The sequence below is a fragment of the Anarhichas minor genome, unplaced genomic scaffold (genome assembly GCF_050575085.1).
Source record: "Anarhichas minor isolate MPS153535 unplaced genomic scaffold, ASM5057508v1 ptg000027l, whole genome shotgun sequence".
Lineage (NCBI taxonomy): Eukaryota > Metazoa > Chordata > Actinopteri > Perciformes > Anarhichadidae > Anarhichas > Anarhichas minor.
In genome coordinates, this window is record NW_027466473.1 from 13,576,790 (window position 1) to 13,593,774 (window position 16,985).

The window sequence follows — 16,985 nt, forward strand, 5'->3', positions numbered from 1 at the left end:
TTCAGAGGTAGATGTTGTAATTTGCTCAGTCTTCATCCCAGAAACATTGGGTATTGATGAGGCTAATAGAAATAGCTACTGCTTGAATTTCTATTGTAGCTACTGCTACTTCTTGTTGTTGTGATTGTGTACCACAGTCATACAAGTATAATTTCAATCTCCAACTTGGTTTCATGGATTAGTCTGAGGTAGTACTTCGGCATAGTAGGCCTAATACTGATTGGTATGCCTATACTATATGGGAGTAGGTCAAAAATAATAAGTCTGCTGCTGGGTTTGCACAGTGCGTTACCGGATGATGGTTACACAAAGTCAATGGGGGCCTAAAGCTCATTTTGGGGGTTCTGATGGGCTAAATCTACCATATCTAAGTAGACACTCTGTGGACAACCGTGTCCCATGCACATGTTTTCAATATTTAAAACACTACGCCACCTAGTGGCCAAAACATATAACAACAAAATTGAATCCCATCATGCTTTGCCGTGCCCGCCGACCCAAGAGCTACCGATGCTAGGCTAACTGTCGTTAGCTACCGGGGAGCGGACATGTTGTACCGACCCTTCCATAAATAAACATCGCTTTTTAGCCGGGAATCGGGAGTCAAGAGGACGAGTTGGAGCATTGGGCAATCATGGATGCCGTCAACGCCTTTAACCACGAGGTAAGCTGCCCTTCAGGGCTCGCTGAGGACCCCGAAGGCACCGAGTCTGGCGGCGCTGGTCATAGCGCTGTGTTGCCGTGGAGCTAGCTATGCAGGACTGACCAGTGGGCCTGCTCGGCGAGCTAGCTGGACCTGTCCATCGTACCTGTCTTAAGGCTAACCGAGTTAGCGTTCGTACTGTTAGATACACCTGCAGCGCAAGCTACGCGGGCAATGAAACAAATTATAGGAATGTATGCTAACTAGCGAGCTAACGCAACGACAGTTACTCCACATCGGTTCTAGTTACGTTAACCTTGCGCAAAGTTCGTAAGACCAACGTTAATGTTAGCTCGTGAGAGCATGCTTACTAACATTTGTGTTGGAAACAAAGCTACCTGCAAACGCACTATCCTAATACTGATTGCATTCCTTATTATTGAATGTAACAGTTGCTGTGGCTGGGCCCGCTGAGTGCTAAACATAAACAAACCTGTATCACAACGAGCTAGTCCTAGTATGTGTTTGTTGCAGCAAATCATAATAAACCCTGTGAGCTGTTTCATGATGGTTCTTCAAAAATGTTTTGCACTTTCAATATAGCATCTGGCACAAACAGAGAAAGCAGTTGTTTATGGATGTCTGTGTTATAAAGTGCATAGGACAAAATATGTTAAAGTGTACTTCCCACACTAATGACGAGAGCAAACCTGTACTTCAGTGTTGTATAAATGAGTTTCTCTCAACTGGACCTTTTATAAATAGCATATTGCACCACACAGCTGTGAAGATGCTGTAGTTTCCTCAAAAGCAGACCCACCGTGTGTAGTTTAATGCAAGTGGTAAACAGAAAGGTGGAAAGATTTCATGCATTCGCTGTCTTTTGAAGCACACTGCACTGTAACGCCAACGCTTTCATCCCCACGCCTCCATCAGAGAATAGTCCACAATACAACAATAACACAGGATACAGAGGCAACAGTGGCAACCAATAAAAGATCAGCAATCTAATTAACAAATCAGGTTATCATCTATATATAGTTATTAAATGGCGATAAGACTGTTAAGATTAGGATCCATTGACGCTTATAATAACAGGTTCAAAATGTGTGTCTTCGGTGTCGAAAGACGAAGGTTTGGAAATCATTTTTGGAGTAGAAATGATTGGCTTAGCATCACCTCTGAACGTCCTTAAGCACTCTCCTCTCTGTGTTGCCGTCTCACTCATCTGTCATCTGTTCTGTCCGTAGTTATTCTCATTGATAGACTCCAAGCCCCCAATCTCTCGGGCAAAGATGATCTCCATCACCAAATCGGCCATCAAAGCTATGAAAGTAAGAAATAGTTTGTCATTCCTTCGTTTTGAGAGTGACTTCAATAGTTATTTGAACAGCGTTCTCTGTATTATAACCTTGTATATTGAGATGATAACATGCTCACTTGCTCCTCTCTTTCTCAGCTCTACAAACATGTGGTCCAGATTGTGGAGAAGTTCATCAAAAAGGTGAGACAAGCCTGTCAAACATGTTGGTTGTCACCCATTTCCATCTCGCCAAACATGAATTAACCCAATATCTGTTTTCTCCCTCCGCTCTTTCTAGTGTAAGTCTGAGTACAAGATAGCGGGCCTGTATGTGGTGGATTCCATTGTTCGGCAGTCCAGACACCAGTTTGGATCAGACAAGGACGTGTTCGGCCCAAGGTTCACCAAAAATATCACAGGAACCTTTGAGAACCTCTGCCTTTGCCCACTAGAGGACAGGGTAAGAAAATGAACAGATGGGGAAAGATTCACTGTGACCAATGTTGTGGACTGTAGTGTTGTTGTCTCAAATAGTACCACATTGGGATTGAAGTACTTTGCTCCCTCTAATCTGACACATTCTGACCTAAATCAGCTTCCTATCATTCCTTGTCCTTCACCTGTGTCCTTGCTCCCTTACTGTCCTTTTGTAGAGTAAGATTGTGCGGGTGTTGAACCTGTGGCAGAAGAACGGGGTGTTCAAGATCGAGGTTATTCAGCCCCTCCTGGACATGGCAGCTGGCTCTAGCAGTGCTGCTGCACCCTACACAGGCTCAGATGACCCAGGTAATTTGTGTGTTTGTACACATAAGCAGTAGTAATTACCATCATGTAGTTTATTTCAGTTTGCTTCGTGATATTGCAAAATATAATTATATTGCATTATTTTGTTTTTGTGTTTTTTCTTGTCTGGGACCACAACTCTCATTTGGCTGTGCAACCCTATGTTGCAGAATGACAACAAGCTAACCTTGTAGCTTATAACAATGTAATATAGATCTGCTTGAGCCCCCACACACATGTTCATGCTGTGTCTCTCCCCTCAGGTTCTTCCCCGCCTCCAGCCAAAGAGCCAGTAACGGCCAACTCCACCATGCCATCCACTGCTCAGCTGCAAAACTCCGATGCCTTTGCTGCTGTGGCACAGCTCTTCCAGTCCACGCAGGGTCAGCAGGTGTGTGTGTACCAGAGCAGACTGGTTTTTAGTCATTTTGCTTTTATTATCTTTGCTTGCACCTCTCTCAGACCCTCACTAATACCTCTTCTTTCACTGGCGTTTTAGCTTCAACAGATGCTCCAGAACTTCCAGCAGCAGCCTGGGAAGCCTGACAGCAACACTCAGCCTCCCGTCTATACCAGTCAAACACAGCCCCAAAGCGTTACCACTGGCCTGGCCATGGTCGCCCCGCAACCGCCTCTGCTCACGCAAGCCGCCCAAGCCGCCCAAGCCGCCCAGCAGAAGACAGCTTTTGACAAGGTGGAAGTGCGTTCTTGTATTTGCATATGCCATCAACAGCTTAATATACTACGAACAACATTTCAGAAGAAGTCAGGCACTGTTTAGACACTTTGTAGGACAGTGCTGTGAGTATAAGTCATTTAAAACATTTGTGCACATTCATTCCCGCTCTCTTAGAAATTGCTGGACCGTTTTGACTATGATGATGAACCAGAAGTTGGAGAGGAGACAAAGAAGGATGAATCACATGCCTCCTTGTAAGCATTTGGTTTATTGTGTATAATACTGCAGCACTGCAATGCCAAGAAAAGGGACGCTCTGATTGATTAAAAAAAAAAAAAAGAACTTAAAGCTGTGAAGCTAATGGTGTATTTTTATCATCACAGTATGCAGCAGCCTCCAGCCTTCCAACAGCACTTTAAACCACCGATGATTAACATGTTGCAAGACCTCTCACAACAGGTAATAAGCACAAACATTTCTAATTGGAAAATAACTCGTATTTCCAGCCCTCTACTTTTTTGATTTTTTTTTTTTTTTTGTCAATTTTACATTCAACTTTTAAATGCTATCAAATTTAAGTTTCCTATCACAACAACAATTTTAGCTTGTGTTACAATAATGTCACATAATACATTTACTATGTACAGTGTGCTCTTTATTTATGGAAGGCAACCTTTTTATAGAAATAAGTCATACATATAAAAATGTGGGTAGGTACAAATCATTTTCTTTCAAGTTAATTTGAGATTTTATGAAAACTTGTAGTACGCACACACTATCTATTCCCGTTGTCATTGTTAGGTCCCTCTGCCTCCGAATGGCCAGCTCCAGACCTTTGGTTTACAGCCAGGACAAAGCTTCCCCGTCATGATGCCTCCTTTGGGGCACGCTTTGCCCGGGCAGGCCTCCCCTGGTTCGACTGGGCCTCCAGGCTTCCCAGGGCTATACCTCCCCCACAATGCTGCCCAGCAACAACAGGTAGATTTAAAAAGAGAACGAAGGGTATTTAACATCTAACAAGCCTTTTTAAGGTTAATTTCTGTTGGTAGAGTAAACTTTAACCAGTATTTGTTTACATTTGCATTTAAATTGAAATCTGATGCCAGAACAAACTCATATGAATATTTAAATGTTTGTCTCAAATCATAATCATTTATTTTCCATACCATATCAGGATTTGTCCATTGATATGGACCATTCATCTATGAGGGATGGCAGACATGGTCGACGATCACACTCAGGCTCCAGGTCAGCATCTGATGTGTCTAACAGACATCAGCATTGTAAATTGTTTTATATGGACAAGCTTTTCATTGGTATGTATTCATTTTGTCTTTTTTTTTCTTTTCTCCAGGTCTCCAAAGCGGAGGAGGTCGCGGTCTAATTCCCGTACGCGACGATCCCGGCACAGGCGGTCCCGCTCCCGCTCCAGAGAGCGGCGTCACCATTCCCCGCGCCCTCGCTCGCTGGAGCGCAGGGAGAGAGAGAAGGAGAGGGAGCGACGGCAGAAAGGCCTTCCGACGCCCAAGAGCGAGACACTAAGCAGTGAGTCGGACTCCTATTTATGGCCATATTCATTCAAGTATATGGACATTACCTGTTAGATGTATGCGGTTTTCAGCGGTTTTATATAAATAATTTCCCTCCCTTTGATTCAAAGTGTTGTTACATTTCTAAGCGTTCATTTTTTCATTTTCTGTCTCCTCTGCAGTTTGCAGTACAACTCTCTGGGTGGGCCAGTTGGACAAGAGAACACAACAGCAAGATGTCGCCTCTTTACTGGAAGAGTTTGGGCAGATAGAGTCCATCAATGTAAGTTTCGACATGTATAGATGAGTTACAGTGACCACGTCGTGCCTTTGTAAACAATGGCATTTGTATTTTCCGAACCAAATATGAAAAATACTGACTTTTTTCCTCCCTTGTTAAGATGATCCCTCCACGTGGCTGTGCCTATATTGTCATGATACATAGGCAAGATGCCTTCAAGGCTCTGCAGAAGCTTAGCAGAGGATCTCACAAAGTGAACCAGAAATCCATCAAGGTAAGTGAGCAACGCAGGCGGCTGCGTAGTAAAGCAAATTAAAGAGAGAAAACGGAGGAGCGTCTCTCAAACCGAGAGCTGTTTCTGTTTATTTCTTGCCAGATTGCTTGGGCTTTGAACAAGGGCATCAAGGCTGAGTTCAAACAGTACTGGGACGTGGAGCTGGGTGTCACCTACATACCGTGGTCCAAAATCAGAGAGGCTCAGTTGGAGGAGCTCAAAGAAGGAGGCGTACTGGATGTAGACACCTTATCACCAGGTAAAAACTCATGACAGGCACATGAACATTAGGAGAATCATACAAACAAGACAAAAGAGATATGTGGAATCCACTTACTCATTCAGTTCAGTGAGAAAGGAATGGCACAGAATGCTGTTGTTGAAATATGTATGCCAAACAAGTTGTGTTATTGATCTTATTTATAGTGTATATATACTAGTCTGCTTTTTAACTTGTCTGAATCGTGTCTGTCTTTTTCAGAGTGGAGTGGAGTGAGGAAGACTCTTGGCTTCCAGGAGGAACTCAACCACAACGGCCGTTCAGAGCTACAGCAGCCTGAGGAAACACAAGGGTTACCTCTGGCTGCTGCAGCCGCGCCTCCTGCGCAGGTAAACAACAACAGCTAGATGTTACCAGTGTAAACATCTGGGATTAGATATATGGTGATTTATCACTGTTATGGGATTCAATAATGGTAAGATATCATTCTGATAATGAATGTGCCTGCTTCTTTCAGGGATCTATGCAAATGTACAGGACTTACAAATCACTATATTGCGATTATGTAAGCAAGGCGATATATTGCGAATAAAAAAACTGTCATAGTATAAAGAACACAGTGCCTTTTGTATAAAATCTTCCATTTGCATTTATCGTCATTCCAACCTCATAGCACTACTTATTGTGCAATCTGAGCCACTGTTTGTCACGAATCTTTGCATGTAAATATTTATTAAAAATGAATGGTATTTTATACATATTTTAACATAATACCAAGATATTCAAGTGCATTAATATTTTTTTACTCACCTATGGAACTCAATTCCATGTATAAGTATGGAGGCAACTTATTAAATAGTATGACAAGCTGGTGTGACCTGATCCATGCCAAAAGAGGACTTTTATGGTTGTTGTCTGAAGTTCCTTCGCTCGCTGTGTTTCTTTAGTGTCCCTGGGAAGTATAACAAATAATATTCTTATTTTAAATCTTTAGTAAATCCCTGTAAATGTTCTCAGGTTCCTCCAATGCAGCAGCCAATGGTCGGTGTGGGTTCTCTCCAGCCTCCTGTTTTTCCTGGTCCCATAGGCATGCCTCCGCCTTCCTTCCCCCCAGGCATCCCCCCTCCGCCTTTCATCAGACCCGGCTTCAACCACATGCAGATGCCTCCAGGTAGCACTTCCTTCTGCTGCCATCAAACAACTTCTCTCTGGCTTTTCTTTCAGTGTCTTTCTCCTCCTCAAATGATGTTTATCAGTACTGAAGGAAAGACATCAAAGCACTATTCAACTGCTCCTGGATGTGTTTGTTTATCCACGCTGGTGTCATAAGGAGCTCATGATGAAGTAATCACAAGAGTAGTGACGGAAAGGTTGAAACAGGAAAAGTTGTCTTGCACTGTGACATTATGGGGGGGGGGGGGATTTTAATTTGTGGTAGCAAAGTTTCGCTCACTTTCCAGCCTAAACCAACTGAACCCTAACTCCTTTCACCCTTCTTCCTCTCCCAGGTTTCCCTCCCCCGGGTGCCATGCCTCTCGGTCCCCCACCTCCCTCCAAAGGTGGAGTTGAAGACCCACCTCTGGACCCAGTTGGTCTGGGCAACAGGAAAAATGACGAGGTCCCGGAGGGTCCCAACATCTTCAACAACCAGATGGGACTCATGGGTCAGTCTGTCTTTCTGTCGGCTCTTTTTTTAAATGAGTGTTACTGGAGTTTGGCCGTTAAGGATTTTGAACAGTCATGAATGTTGGGTTAACATTAAAGCTGTGTTGTGTATTTTTTCCCCCACCAGGTAACCAGCTAGGTGGACCTCCTGGTTCCCACCCCGGTGCTCCTCCTGGAAACATCCAACCCCCTTCTGGTGGTCTGCTTGGCGCACGGCCCGGTATAATCCCACTGCAGCGTCCTCCGGTTCCCCCACCGCCACACATGCAGCGTTTCCCTCCACCCCACGGGCCACGACCCCCTCACCCCAACATGCCACCTATGCCCCCGCAGATGATTGCCAGAGGGCCACACCCTCAAATGATGCACCACGACCCCCCTCCACTTAAAGGAGGCTTTGGAATGATGCCTCCCCACAATATGAGGGCTCCTTTCCCTCCACACGGGCAGGGTCCTCCTCCTCCTCCTCAAGGTCCGCCTCCTTTTATCAGACCAGGGGGGCCTCGTGGCCCGGAGGGGCCAGAAGAAATGGAAGGCAGGCCATTCAGGGGGGACAGGCCTGGAGACAGGCCTGGAGACAGGCCCGGAGATAGGCCTGGAGAAAGGCCCGGATTCAGGGACCGAGAGCCAGAGAGGGACAGGGACTGGGATCGAGACAGGGATAGAGAGAGGGACCGAGGTTTTGGAGGTGGAAGGCGTCTCTTTGGTGATGGAGGGAGGGGAGGAGGAGGAGGTGGTGATAGAATGGATGGGAGGGACCGACTCGGAGGCTGGCAAGAAGATGGAGGAGGTCACCGTGGAGGAGGATGGGAGAGAGACAGAGACCGGGAGAGAGACCGGGAGAGAGACCGGGAGAGAGACCGCGATCGCGTCGGAGACAGACGGGACTGGAGGGAGAGGCGAAACAGCATGGATGGCGACAGGGAGCGAGGGAGGAGTGATGATGGGGATAGGGATCGAGGGAAGGGAGAGGGGGGAGAAAGGGGAAAGGTGGAAGGAGGGAGTCGAGAAAGAGGGAAAGGAGCTGAAGGAAAAGAAGGAGACAGGCCAAGGCGGTCAGAGAGGAAAGAGAGGACCACACGATGGGACAGGGACGATCGATTGGCTGAACTGGAAAACATGGAGAGATTTCGGACCTCTAACGCAACAGAGCAAACTCCTGTGACTCCTGTGGTAGCTTTGGAAAGCAGTGAAGAACCAAGTGTGGAAGCTTCTGAAAAGAAGGCAGATTCTGAACTTTTAGCTCCGTCTCCAGAGGAGCAGACGCCCTCTGTGCCCTCACCCTCAGCTCAAAGTGAGCCCACAGAAACTAAACAGGAAGCAGCATCGTAGACTTGGCTCACTGCTCCTTCAGCCAGAGACTGCTGTGAACCACTGAATGATTTTATTTTATTTTTTTCTTAAAGGTGTTTTTCACAATGATAGTCAGCCTCAACTCCTGGCATAAGCATTCTAGCACGTCACCGTTTGCCAGTTGGTGATCGACAGTTTCTGGTCTTGAAAACAAACATCTCCCACACGTGTCGTCAGACATTATGTAAAAACGCTTGTTTTCAGACCGACTGGCTTCTGGTCAAAATTTGGCTTTGCGTCTGCTGCTGGAAACACATGACCACACGGAAATCTGTTTGGTAAAATTGCTGTCGTTGAATTATTGGCTGTCAACTGTTTTTTCCCTGTAAGATGAAAGAATGAACGGCGTGTTTGCATGTTATCGCGGCTCTGTCCATTTTAGGTTCATTTGAGCTTAGCTTTTATGTTTTTTTTTACTCCAGTTGGTTTGCAGACGGAGGAAACAAATAACTTCTATGACACACATTTATTTTGTACTTCATTGCCTTATCTGTGTGATAGCAGGCACTCCTCAACAAAGTCATGTTCATTTTAAATCTTTTTTTAAATCTGCCAAAATGTCATGTCAAACACTGAATATCTTCTTCTCAAACAACTGTTCTGATAATACAGGCACCATTTACTTTCCTTTGTTTTCACGTCATCTTGTGTTTCATGTCTGCTCTTCATTGCGAGATCACAGCCAGTAATGCACAGCTTTCAAAGGACTACCGTGGCCTTAAAATCAAATCAAGTACGTTTGTAGGTGTTTGATGGGAAAAGAAAAGTACAAATTGGGGAAAGAGGTAAATTACACTGAGAATTAGGTTTGCTAAATTGTTGAGCTCTCTTTTTGATTATGTCCCCACTTCTTATCCTTTAAAACACTTTATTTCAGGAAGAATAAAGTATTGTCTTCTTTCTAAAAGCCACTTGGTGCACATTTACTGGCAAATACACCATGTCCTTTCAAAGAAATCACTCTCAATACATGCTTTATTCACCCAAACACTCGTATCATTTTAAGATTCAGGGAATCAAGAATTCTTCCCATTCTTTGATCATACTGTACTTATCCAGATGCCACTTTAGGTCTTTTCATTTTTTGTGTGTGTGTGTATATATAATTTTTTTTGGCAAACATTAGCTGTTGTGGGGGCTCAGAAGCTCGGACTTTAACGGCGGCATAATCTGGAAAATTAAGAATGTAAAGAAATTGGACGTTATATAATTGGGCTTTGTTTCAGAAGTTTGAATCATCAACATAGAGATACTGGTACAAAAAAATAAGGACGAGTACTTCCATTTGCAAAAAAAATTGCACCCAGATGAACTGTTCAAAACTGCTGAAAACAAACCTAAAAACAACAAAAACTGATTTTCTTTATCCTGGTTTCGGTTTTGACGAGCAAGTTTTCAGAACTAACATTAACATCAAAGTGGAAGTAAGAGTCCATTTGAAGTCAAACACTGATATAAATGAGTTTTGGCCACAAGAAGATACGAAATGTATCCCTGTAGATGAATTATGTTTTGTTTTTGATGAACACAGCTTTTACACTTAGTGTCTGTTTCACTGCAGACATGCTGTACCTGAAGTTCACATTTGAAGCCCATATTGTCCAAGCCCAACTCTTGCTCTTGACATTTTTTTTTTCTAACAGTGCAGAACTAAGGCGATGAAATGAAGACGGTTGCTTGGGTCACACGGCTGTAAATATGCTCGTATCACTGACTATTCAAAGGTGTAACGGTATTTGTTGTTTATGATCCGTGATTCGTTTATCGTAGAGAAGGACATTGACATGGAAGGAACAACAGAGGCCTCTTGCTTTAACATTTTTTCACTCATGGTTTGAAAGTTGACAGATGTTTCTATGATTTGTTAATAACACAAAAGACATGGACAAAAAATCTCCAATATTTCAGCCAGAGGAAATTGTTTTTAATAAACTATTTTTGTACCAAATCATTTTGCTTGTCCAAATTATATTCTGTGCTTCACTGTTGGTACACATACTGGTCTGTTTAAATGCCACAGACCTTATATTTATTGTGATTTTGGAGTAATTCAACTAACTTATAGGTTGATCTTTACAATTTATGATGAGGAAGTAAAACAGGTCAGATTTATCATTATTTAAGTCTAGGTATCAATAACAAAAGGCTTATGTAACAGCTGACTTTGCAGTCCACACAATCCTTTCTTTAAAATCTCCATCTCCATATGAAAGACCAGCCGGCTTCAAATTAGCTTTTAACTAGTGGTGTACTGTCCAGCATATATAATTCGGTCATGGTCTTTGTGACTGTTGCTGTGACATTACATCTTATTTGAATTGGCCTAAGAACAGTCTTGCCCTGTTACTGTATATGTAACACCGATAACGAGCCTATCATTGGCAGCCCACTGCTCCCTATATACAGGGATGGGTCAAATGCAGAAGGCAAATTTTGTGTACATGTATATGTATATGACAATAAAAATGGTTTCTTTCTTTCTTTTTTTAAATTGGATAGATTGTGGGTTGTGCAGGAACATCTAACATTATGATGCAGACATTTTAGTTTTTATCTTTATCAAGCATGTGACATAACTACCAGCAGTGTAGCCTACAGTATCAGGAAAGATTTTGTCTACCATTTAATGCATTTTTACAAATGAACCTTTGATAAAAATATGTTTTGGGGCCCTGGGCAAAGTCTATTATGGATTTGTTCACCCGCTTAATTGGTCATCGTCAGTGACCAATCAAAATGCGTCTTTTTGATTACATCTGACTCTGATTGGCTGTCTGTACTATAGGCCCGCCCATCCGATGCTTACATATAGTTGGTTGTCTTCACGGTGAGTCTCACGCTAGCAAGCTTGTCAGAAACTTGGGCGTCCTTTGAAAAACTACTGCGAAGATGGTTGTGAAAGCTGTCTGTGTGTTGAAAGGAGCTGGAGACGCCAGCGGGACGGTTTATTTTGAGCAGGAGGTAAGGCGTGCGACGTCGTTTTTTAGGGGAAGAACTATCTAGTTGGTCAATTTATTTAAACTACAAGGAATAATTGACATGCAGCCTCCTGGGAGCGTTAGCGCGCCAATGCTAAGCTAGCTAAATTCTCCATTCACATAGCCGGTTTGATGGGTTTACAGGAGTGACTTAGCTAGCTGGCTAACGATACTTCCTACATTTGAACGGCAATGCGTCACTGACATACGTTCACGCTATATAACTGTGCACGCGCTTTAATGCAAAATAACGTTAGCCTGCACGATGTAACGTCAAAGCACCAGTTAGCGTTAAGTGCGCATGCAGTCAAAAGTGGCACGCTTTAACGCTTTATTTTACAAGTAGGCTGCTCGTGTGAACGTTGTGTGTATCCAGCTAGTTAATATAAGTGTCATAAAGGGTCTTAACCTTTGGACGTTTTAAGGCCTGTCATTTGTTAATGATCAACAGCGCGTGCATTGAAAACTCCTGTTGCATAAGTCCAACGGTTCTAACGCTAACATTACGAGTCTGAGGTTGAATCACTTGAGTTTGTAGCTGCTCTGCTGAAATCCAAGTTGCAGTCAAAAGTTGCACCATCAATGGTAGCTTTTAAAACCACTAACGCTTAATATTTGTTGCTGAGTCACTGCCTACCCTGGTTATTGACTTTGCCTAGAGTGTGTGGCCTTGTTGATAAGCAGGGCTGGAAAACCGTGTGTTTAGGGGGTGGGAGTTTGAAACTGAAAGGCGGAAAAAGAGTTAACATTGTTGTTTTGGTTGGCCCAAGAAATTGCACACAATTCACAGCAATGTGGCTTTAAACACGGGGTTACATGGAGAAGTGAAAGGTAAACAAAGAGGACTGCACATGGGCGCTCAGCCTGAAATTACATTTAACTCTGAAACATTAAAGATGGAGCATGAATACACATGACATCAGAGGAATGGAAGCATATGTTATATTACACATTTATTCATCCAACATTCCATTTTGTAATTGAAGTTGTTTTGACAAAAACAAGAAATATATTTATTACGTTTCCTGTCTCCCTAGCTAACTTACAAACATGATCACGCATCTTGTCCTGCACCTTTGCTTACTAAAACAACGTGGACAGTTTAAGCTCATAGGGTAACTGTAAGCTAGCTATTAAAGCTTTTTTGGAGAGTTCTCTACTTAGCATTTAATGCCTTTCATATTCTATTATACTGTAGAGACTTTTATTTTTTTTTTACCAACTTTCCTTTTATATTTTCCTTTTTATTTTGTGCTGTTACTAAGACTGACTGCGTGGGGATTTCAAATGACATGAAATAATACTAATAAAGTCAAGTCCTTCTCGCCAGCTGGCTTTGACGGCTCTTCTGTGTCTTTTGTATTCTGCTGAATCCTGTGATCCTGATTGGTTAGAGTGACTCAGCGGCTGTGAAGCTGACCGGTGAAATCAAAGGCCTCACTGCTGGACTGCATGGTTTCCATGTCCATGCTTTTGGAGACAATACAAATGGTGAGCATCTGACAATAGTTGTGTGTTATACAGGTTAATATTGCTGCATGTTGTGGTTTTAGTTCTGTTGCGTATGGTTCTATGTCCTGCTGTGAATGTTTGTGCTTCGGGGTGTGTGTGTATTCTGTGTTTTTTGACTTCTAGGTGCGGCTCCCTAACGAGTGATTGAGGGCACCTGGATGAGGATGTAGTTTACTTATATAAGTGCCTCCTTGCTCCGCCTTCGCTCTCTCTCATCTGCCTGGCACCAGATGCTGGTCTGCAGTGGGATTTGCACACTACAGTTTACTTGTGTCCTGTAAATAAACTGGCAGCTGCGATTGTTTTTAACCTAACTTGGTGTTGTGTCCCTCCTATATGTTGCGACTCCCGAGCCGGTCGTAACAGTTCATATACTGCAACTTAATCTGCAGTCTTTCATGATTTCTTTTATTTTTGCGTTTCCCAGGGTGCGTCAGTGCAGGCCCTCACTTCAATCCCCATGGAGAGAATCATGCCGGTCCTAATGATGAAAAGAGGTGAGTCCAGTCTGAGCAAAGAGTAGATATTTATCAGAATCCATAGATGGAACAATATATTTAAAGCTCCCTCACAAGCATAAGTCTTAAAAGTGTTGCAATGACTTATTCCCTCTGGTTTACCAACAACAGATGTGTCTGATAACAAATTATTTCAAGTCACAATTAATTTGACAGGAGGCAGAACTAGCATAGATTGGCTTTCTGTCAGTGTACATATGTGTTTTTTACTCTTTGGAGAGGAACAGAAGTAGCTTTACGTCACACTTTGTTGCCTTTTTTTAATTTGATGGCATAATTGAGGTACAGCAAAGAATCATGGGAAAATATTTATGGGATTTGAAATGATTATCAGGTCGTAAGGGAGGTTGGTTGGTAATGTGTTTTAACGTAAGTAATATTCATTTATGTAAACAGGCATGTTGGAGACTTGGGGAATGTGACTGCTAAAGAAGATAAAATTGCCACGATAGACATCACAGACAAGATAATCACCCTCACTGGCCAGCACTCCATCATTGGCAGAACCATGGTGGTGAGTAAAAGGGCCTTGTTGCACATGGAATTGAGCATCTAGGCTATAAAGTGATGCAAACAACTGTTTTCTGTCCTGTGTTTAGATCCATGAGAAGGCCGACGACCTGGGAAAAGGCAGCAACGACGAGAGTCTAAAGACGGGCAATGCTGGTTCACGTCTGGCGTGTGGTGTCATTGGCATTGCCCAGTAAACGCCCAGCACTGGAAACAACTCTTACCCACAGCACCTACTGACCAACATAGCTACTTAATGTGACAGTTTGTCCTTTTTGTTGACTAGTCAAGAGAGTAGATGAGCCGTGAAATACCCTGTTTGTTCCTCATGACAATTGTATGTATTGTTTGTGTCGGCTGATTTGTTTTGGTCCCATAGAATTGGTATCGCACAAGTAATAAAAATATCTAAACAATTAAAGTTGTCAGTTCATCAGCATCATGTGTGGTCATTTTGCCAGTTTGTGACCTCTCTGCATGCTTGGCAAATGAGGAATAAAAGTGGAAACAATAGTCAGTTTGAGCTCGACGTGGTTCCGCTAAATGCTTAAGTTCCTCCCGCAAACTCCAAATGCTCATTTTAAATATTCTATGTATTTTCAATTCCATAGCTTATTGGATGCTTTTCAGTTGTATAGCCTGTTGTGACCTGTATAGTCTTTTGGGAAAGTGTTAGCCGTTTGATACATAGTGGTGGAATGTTTAATTATTTTTATAATGAATAGTTTACCAAAGTTTACCGTGCTGATGCTACTTTGGTAGCTTTTTGTTCAGTGAGGAAGTACTTTTTGTCCCTAAATTGGTGCCTTTGCCAGGGATTAAAAATTCCTGACCGAAATGCATCTTTAAAAATAAACTCCAGGGTGGAGTGGGTGTGACTTCTTTTTCACCTTTTCACCCCTGAAGAGTTTGCATGCCTAAGTATGGCACGGACTCTATAAATGGCTGGAGCCATCGTTGGTGTAGCTGGTTGTGGCTTTGTTTGCTTTCTGTGTTAACATGGTGCATTTTCCAGAAATACAGCTTATATTACCCCACACCAGGTAGGCTAGTAGCTAGTAGGCAATACTATTGCATGAAAAATACTTTTGTGAGAGTTTTGGCAAAACTTATTGGATCTGCCATCGTTGGTGAGCTGTGTGCACCTGCACCACTTGGGACCTGATGGGTCACAGATTTAGTCGGAACACCGGTCGTGCACATGTTGGCCAAAGGCGGGGATCCGACGGAGGACACACGGTAAGTCATTAAATGGCTTATTTACATTTTATACTGTCAGCTGCTAGTTACTATCGAGTATTGGAATTATTTGTCTTTGTTTTAGGACATTTTAGCCTGATGTGACATATACCTATAACATAATAAAGACTACCATCAAGCATTTAAAACGGGTACGTTTAGGTGGTGATGCAAGCTCTTGTTTCATCAGGCAGGGGATTTCTGGAAGGTCCTGACGGCAAAATACTTTGATCAGCTTTTATCTGGACTGTGTATTGCATTGCATCGTCCTCAAGAGGGCATTGCTACTCTTCTTAACTCAAAAAGTACAAGTCTGATACCCCATCACATATGGATCAATGTTCTGTTGGGGATTTGCATATTTTTACATTGTAGGGGTGAAGCCGTGCATGCCAGTGCCTGGAAATGTCCACAAGTTAGTGATGCTAACAAGGGTTGTTGTGATATACCGCTATTGACAATAACTGGGATATTTAAAAATGAAATATTGATATATTAATAAGACACATATGATGATATTGTGTAAATCTCTGTCCCCTGCTCCCTACAAGTGATTTTATTTCAGTTTACAATGATATTGCAGTGATGGTAGATGTTAGTTTTTTGTTTAAAAGATTAATTTGAATGATAGCATTATTATTAACACTTTTACATTTTCTACAGATATCCAGATATTGTCGTTATCGGGGGTTCCTTTGGTCACATTGTCATCACACACAGGCCTTATTATTCTGCGAAACAGTTATTACTGGAAATGTTTGCACATAGGGTACATAAATAAACCAAATATCATGGACATCTCAGACAGGCCATGGGAGCCACCCTACTAAAATATAGATAACACTTTGTGATCGGACATTTTGGTTTGAAATTGGATTCTTGGTCTTCATCCATGATATTAAACTGAACAGCTGTGCCCTGAACTGGCCAGCACACACACACACACACACACGCACACACACACACACACACACACACACAGTAACACACACAAACACTCTCAAACACATCCCTTCCTACATGTAGCTGGCACATGGTGTGTAGAAATTGCATGCTCTTAAAGCCTTTTTATTTTCATGGGAATGGCGGATGCTCCCATGTGAAGTGACTTGGCACTCTCTGCTCTTATCCTCGGGGGAAATGAGATATTGGCGGTCCTTCAATGGAGTTAATACCTCAGGGAGCGTTCCAGAGGCAGGCTGCAGAGTGTGTGTGTAGTGTAAATTAATTCATGAAATGTTTAGCTCTGGAAATGTGCAGGGGAATAATCATATATGTAGCAAGGCATGTAGAAGTCTATTGGCATACGAGTCTCTTCCTCTGCTTTCTACTCAATAATCTACTGCTCTTAAATTTGAGCTTTGCGGCCAGTCAGGCAGCAGAATTGGTGGCAGTGCCAAAATAAGAATTCGGGAACCTTAAGCACTAGTCATTTTATTGGTAAGATTCAAACCTACAGTTGTTTGTCAGTAAAACTCACCAGTGGTTTTCATCAGGGTCATCAGTGGTGGCAAAGGTAATTGCAATATCGTTCTGAT

At 42.8% G+C, this 16,985-nt stretch overlaps 2 protein-coding genes across 3 annotated transcripts; both read left to right on the top strand.

Annotated features, from left to right (window-relative positions):
- Positions 1 to 497: 497 nt before the first annotated feature.
- scaf4a (SR-related CTD-associated factor 4a) lies at positions 498 to 10,641 on the top strand. Of its 2 annotated transcripts, none has more exons than XM_076101201.1 (19): positions 498 to 664; positions 1,894 to 1,977; positions 2,103 to 2,147; positions 2,245 to 2,406; positions 2,600 to 2,732; positions 2,993 to 3,120; positions 3,229 to 3,429; positions 3,583 to 3,662; positions 3,792 to 3,867; positions 4,210 to 4,386; positions 4,583 to 4,656; positions 4,763 to 4,953; positions 5,120 to 5,220; positions 5,339 to 5,452; positions 5,555 to 5,711; positions 5,934 to 6,061; positions 6,690 to 6,843; positions 7,181 to 7,336; positions 7,465 to 10,641. In XM_076101201.1, exons 1-19 carry the CDS (start codon positions 635 to 637, stop codon positions 8,667 to 8,669), a joined length of 3,396 nt encoding a protein of 1,131 aa, XP_075957316.1. In that variant the 5' UTR covers positions 498 to 634; the 3' UTR covers positions 8,670 to 10,641. The 2 variants fall into 2 exon arrangements, with proteins under 2 accessions (XP_075957316.1, XP_075957317.1); XM_076101202.1 differs by having other exon boundaries at positions 3,229 to 3,423.
- An 851-nt stretch (positions 10,642 to 11,492) lies between these two features.
- On the top strand, positions 11,493 to 14,629 carry sod1 (superoxide dismutase 1, soluble). Its single transcript, XM_076101203.1, has 5 exons — positions 11,493 to 11,651; positions 13,063 to 13,159; positions 13,608 to 13,677; positions 14,095 to 14,212; positions 14,298 to 14,629. Exons 1-5 carry the CDS (start codon positions 11,580 to 11,582, stop codon positions 14,403 to 14,405), a joined length of 465 nt encoding a protein of 154 aa, XP_075957318.1. The 5' UTR covers positions 11,493 to 11,579; the 3' UTR covers positions 14,406 to 14,629.
- Positions 14,630 to 16,985: the final 2,356 nt, after the last annotated feature.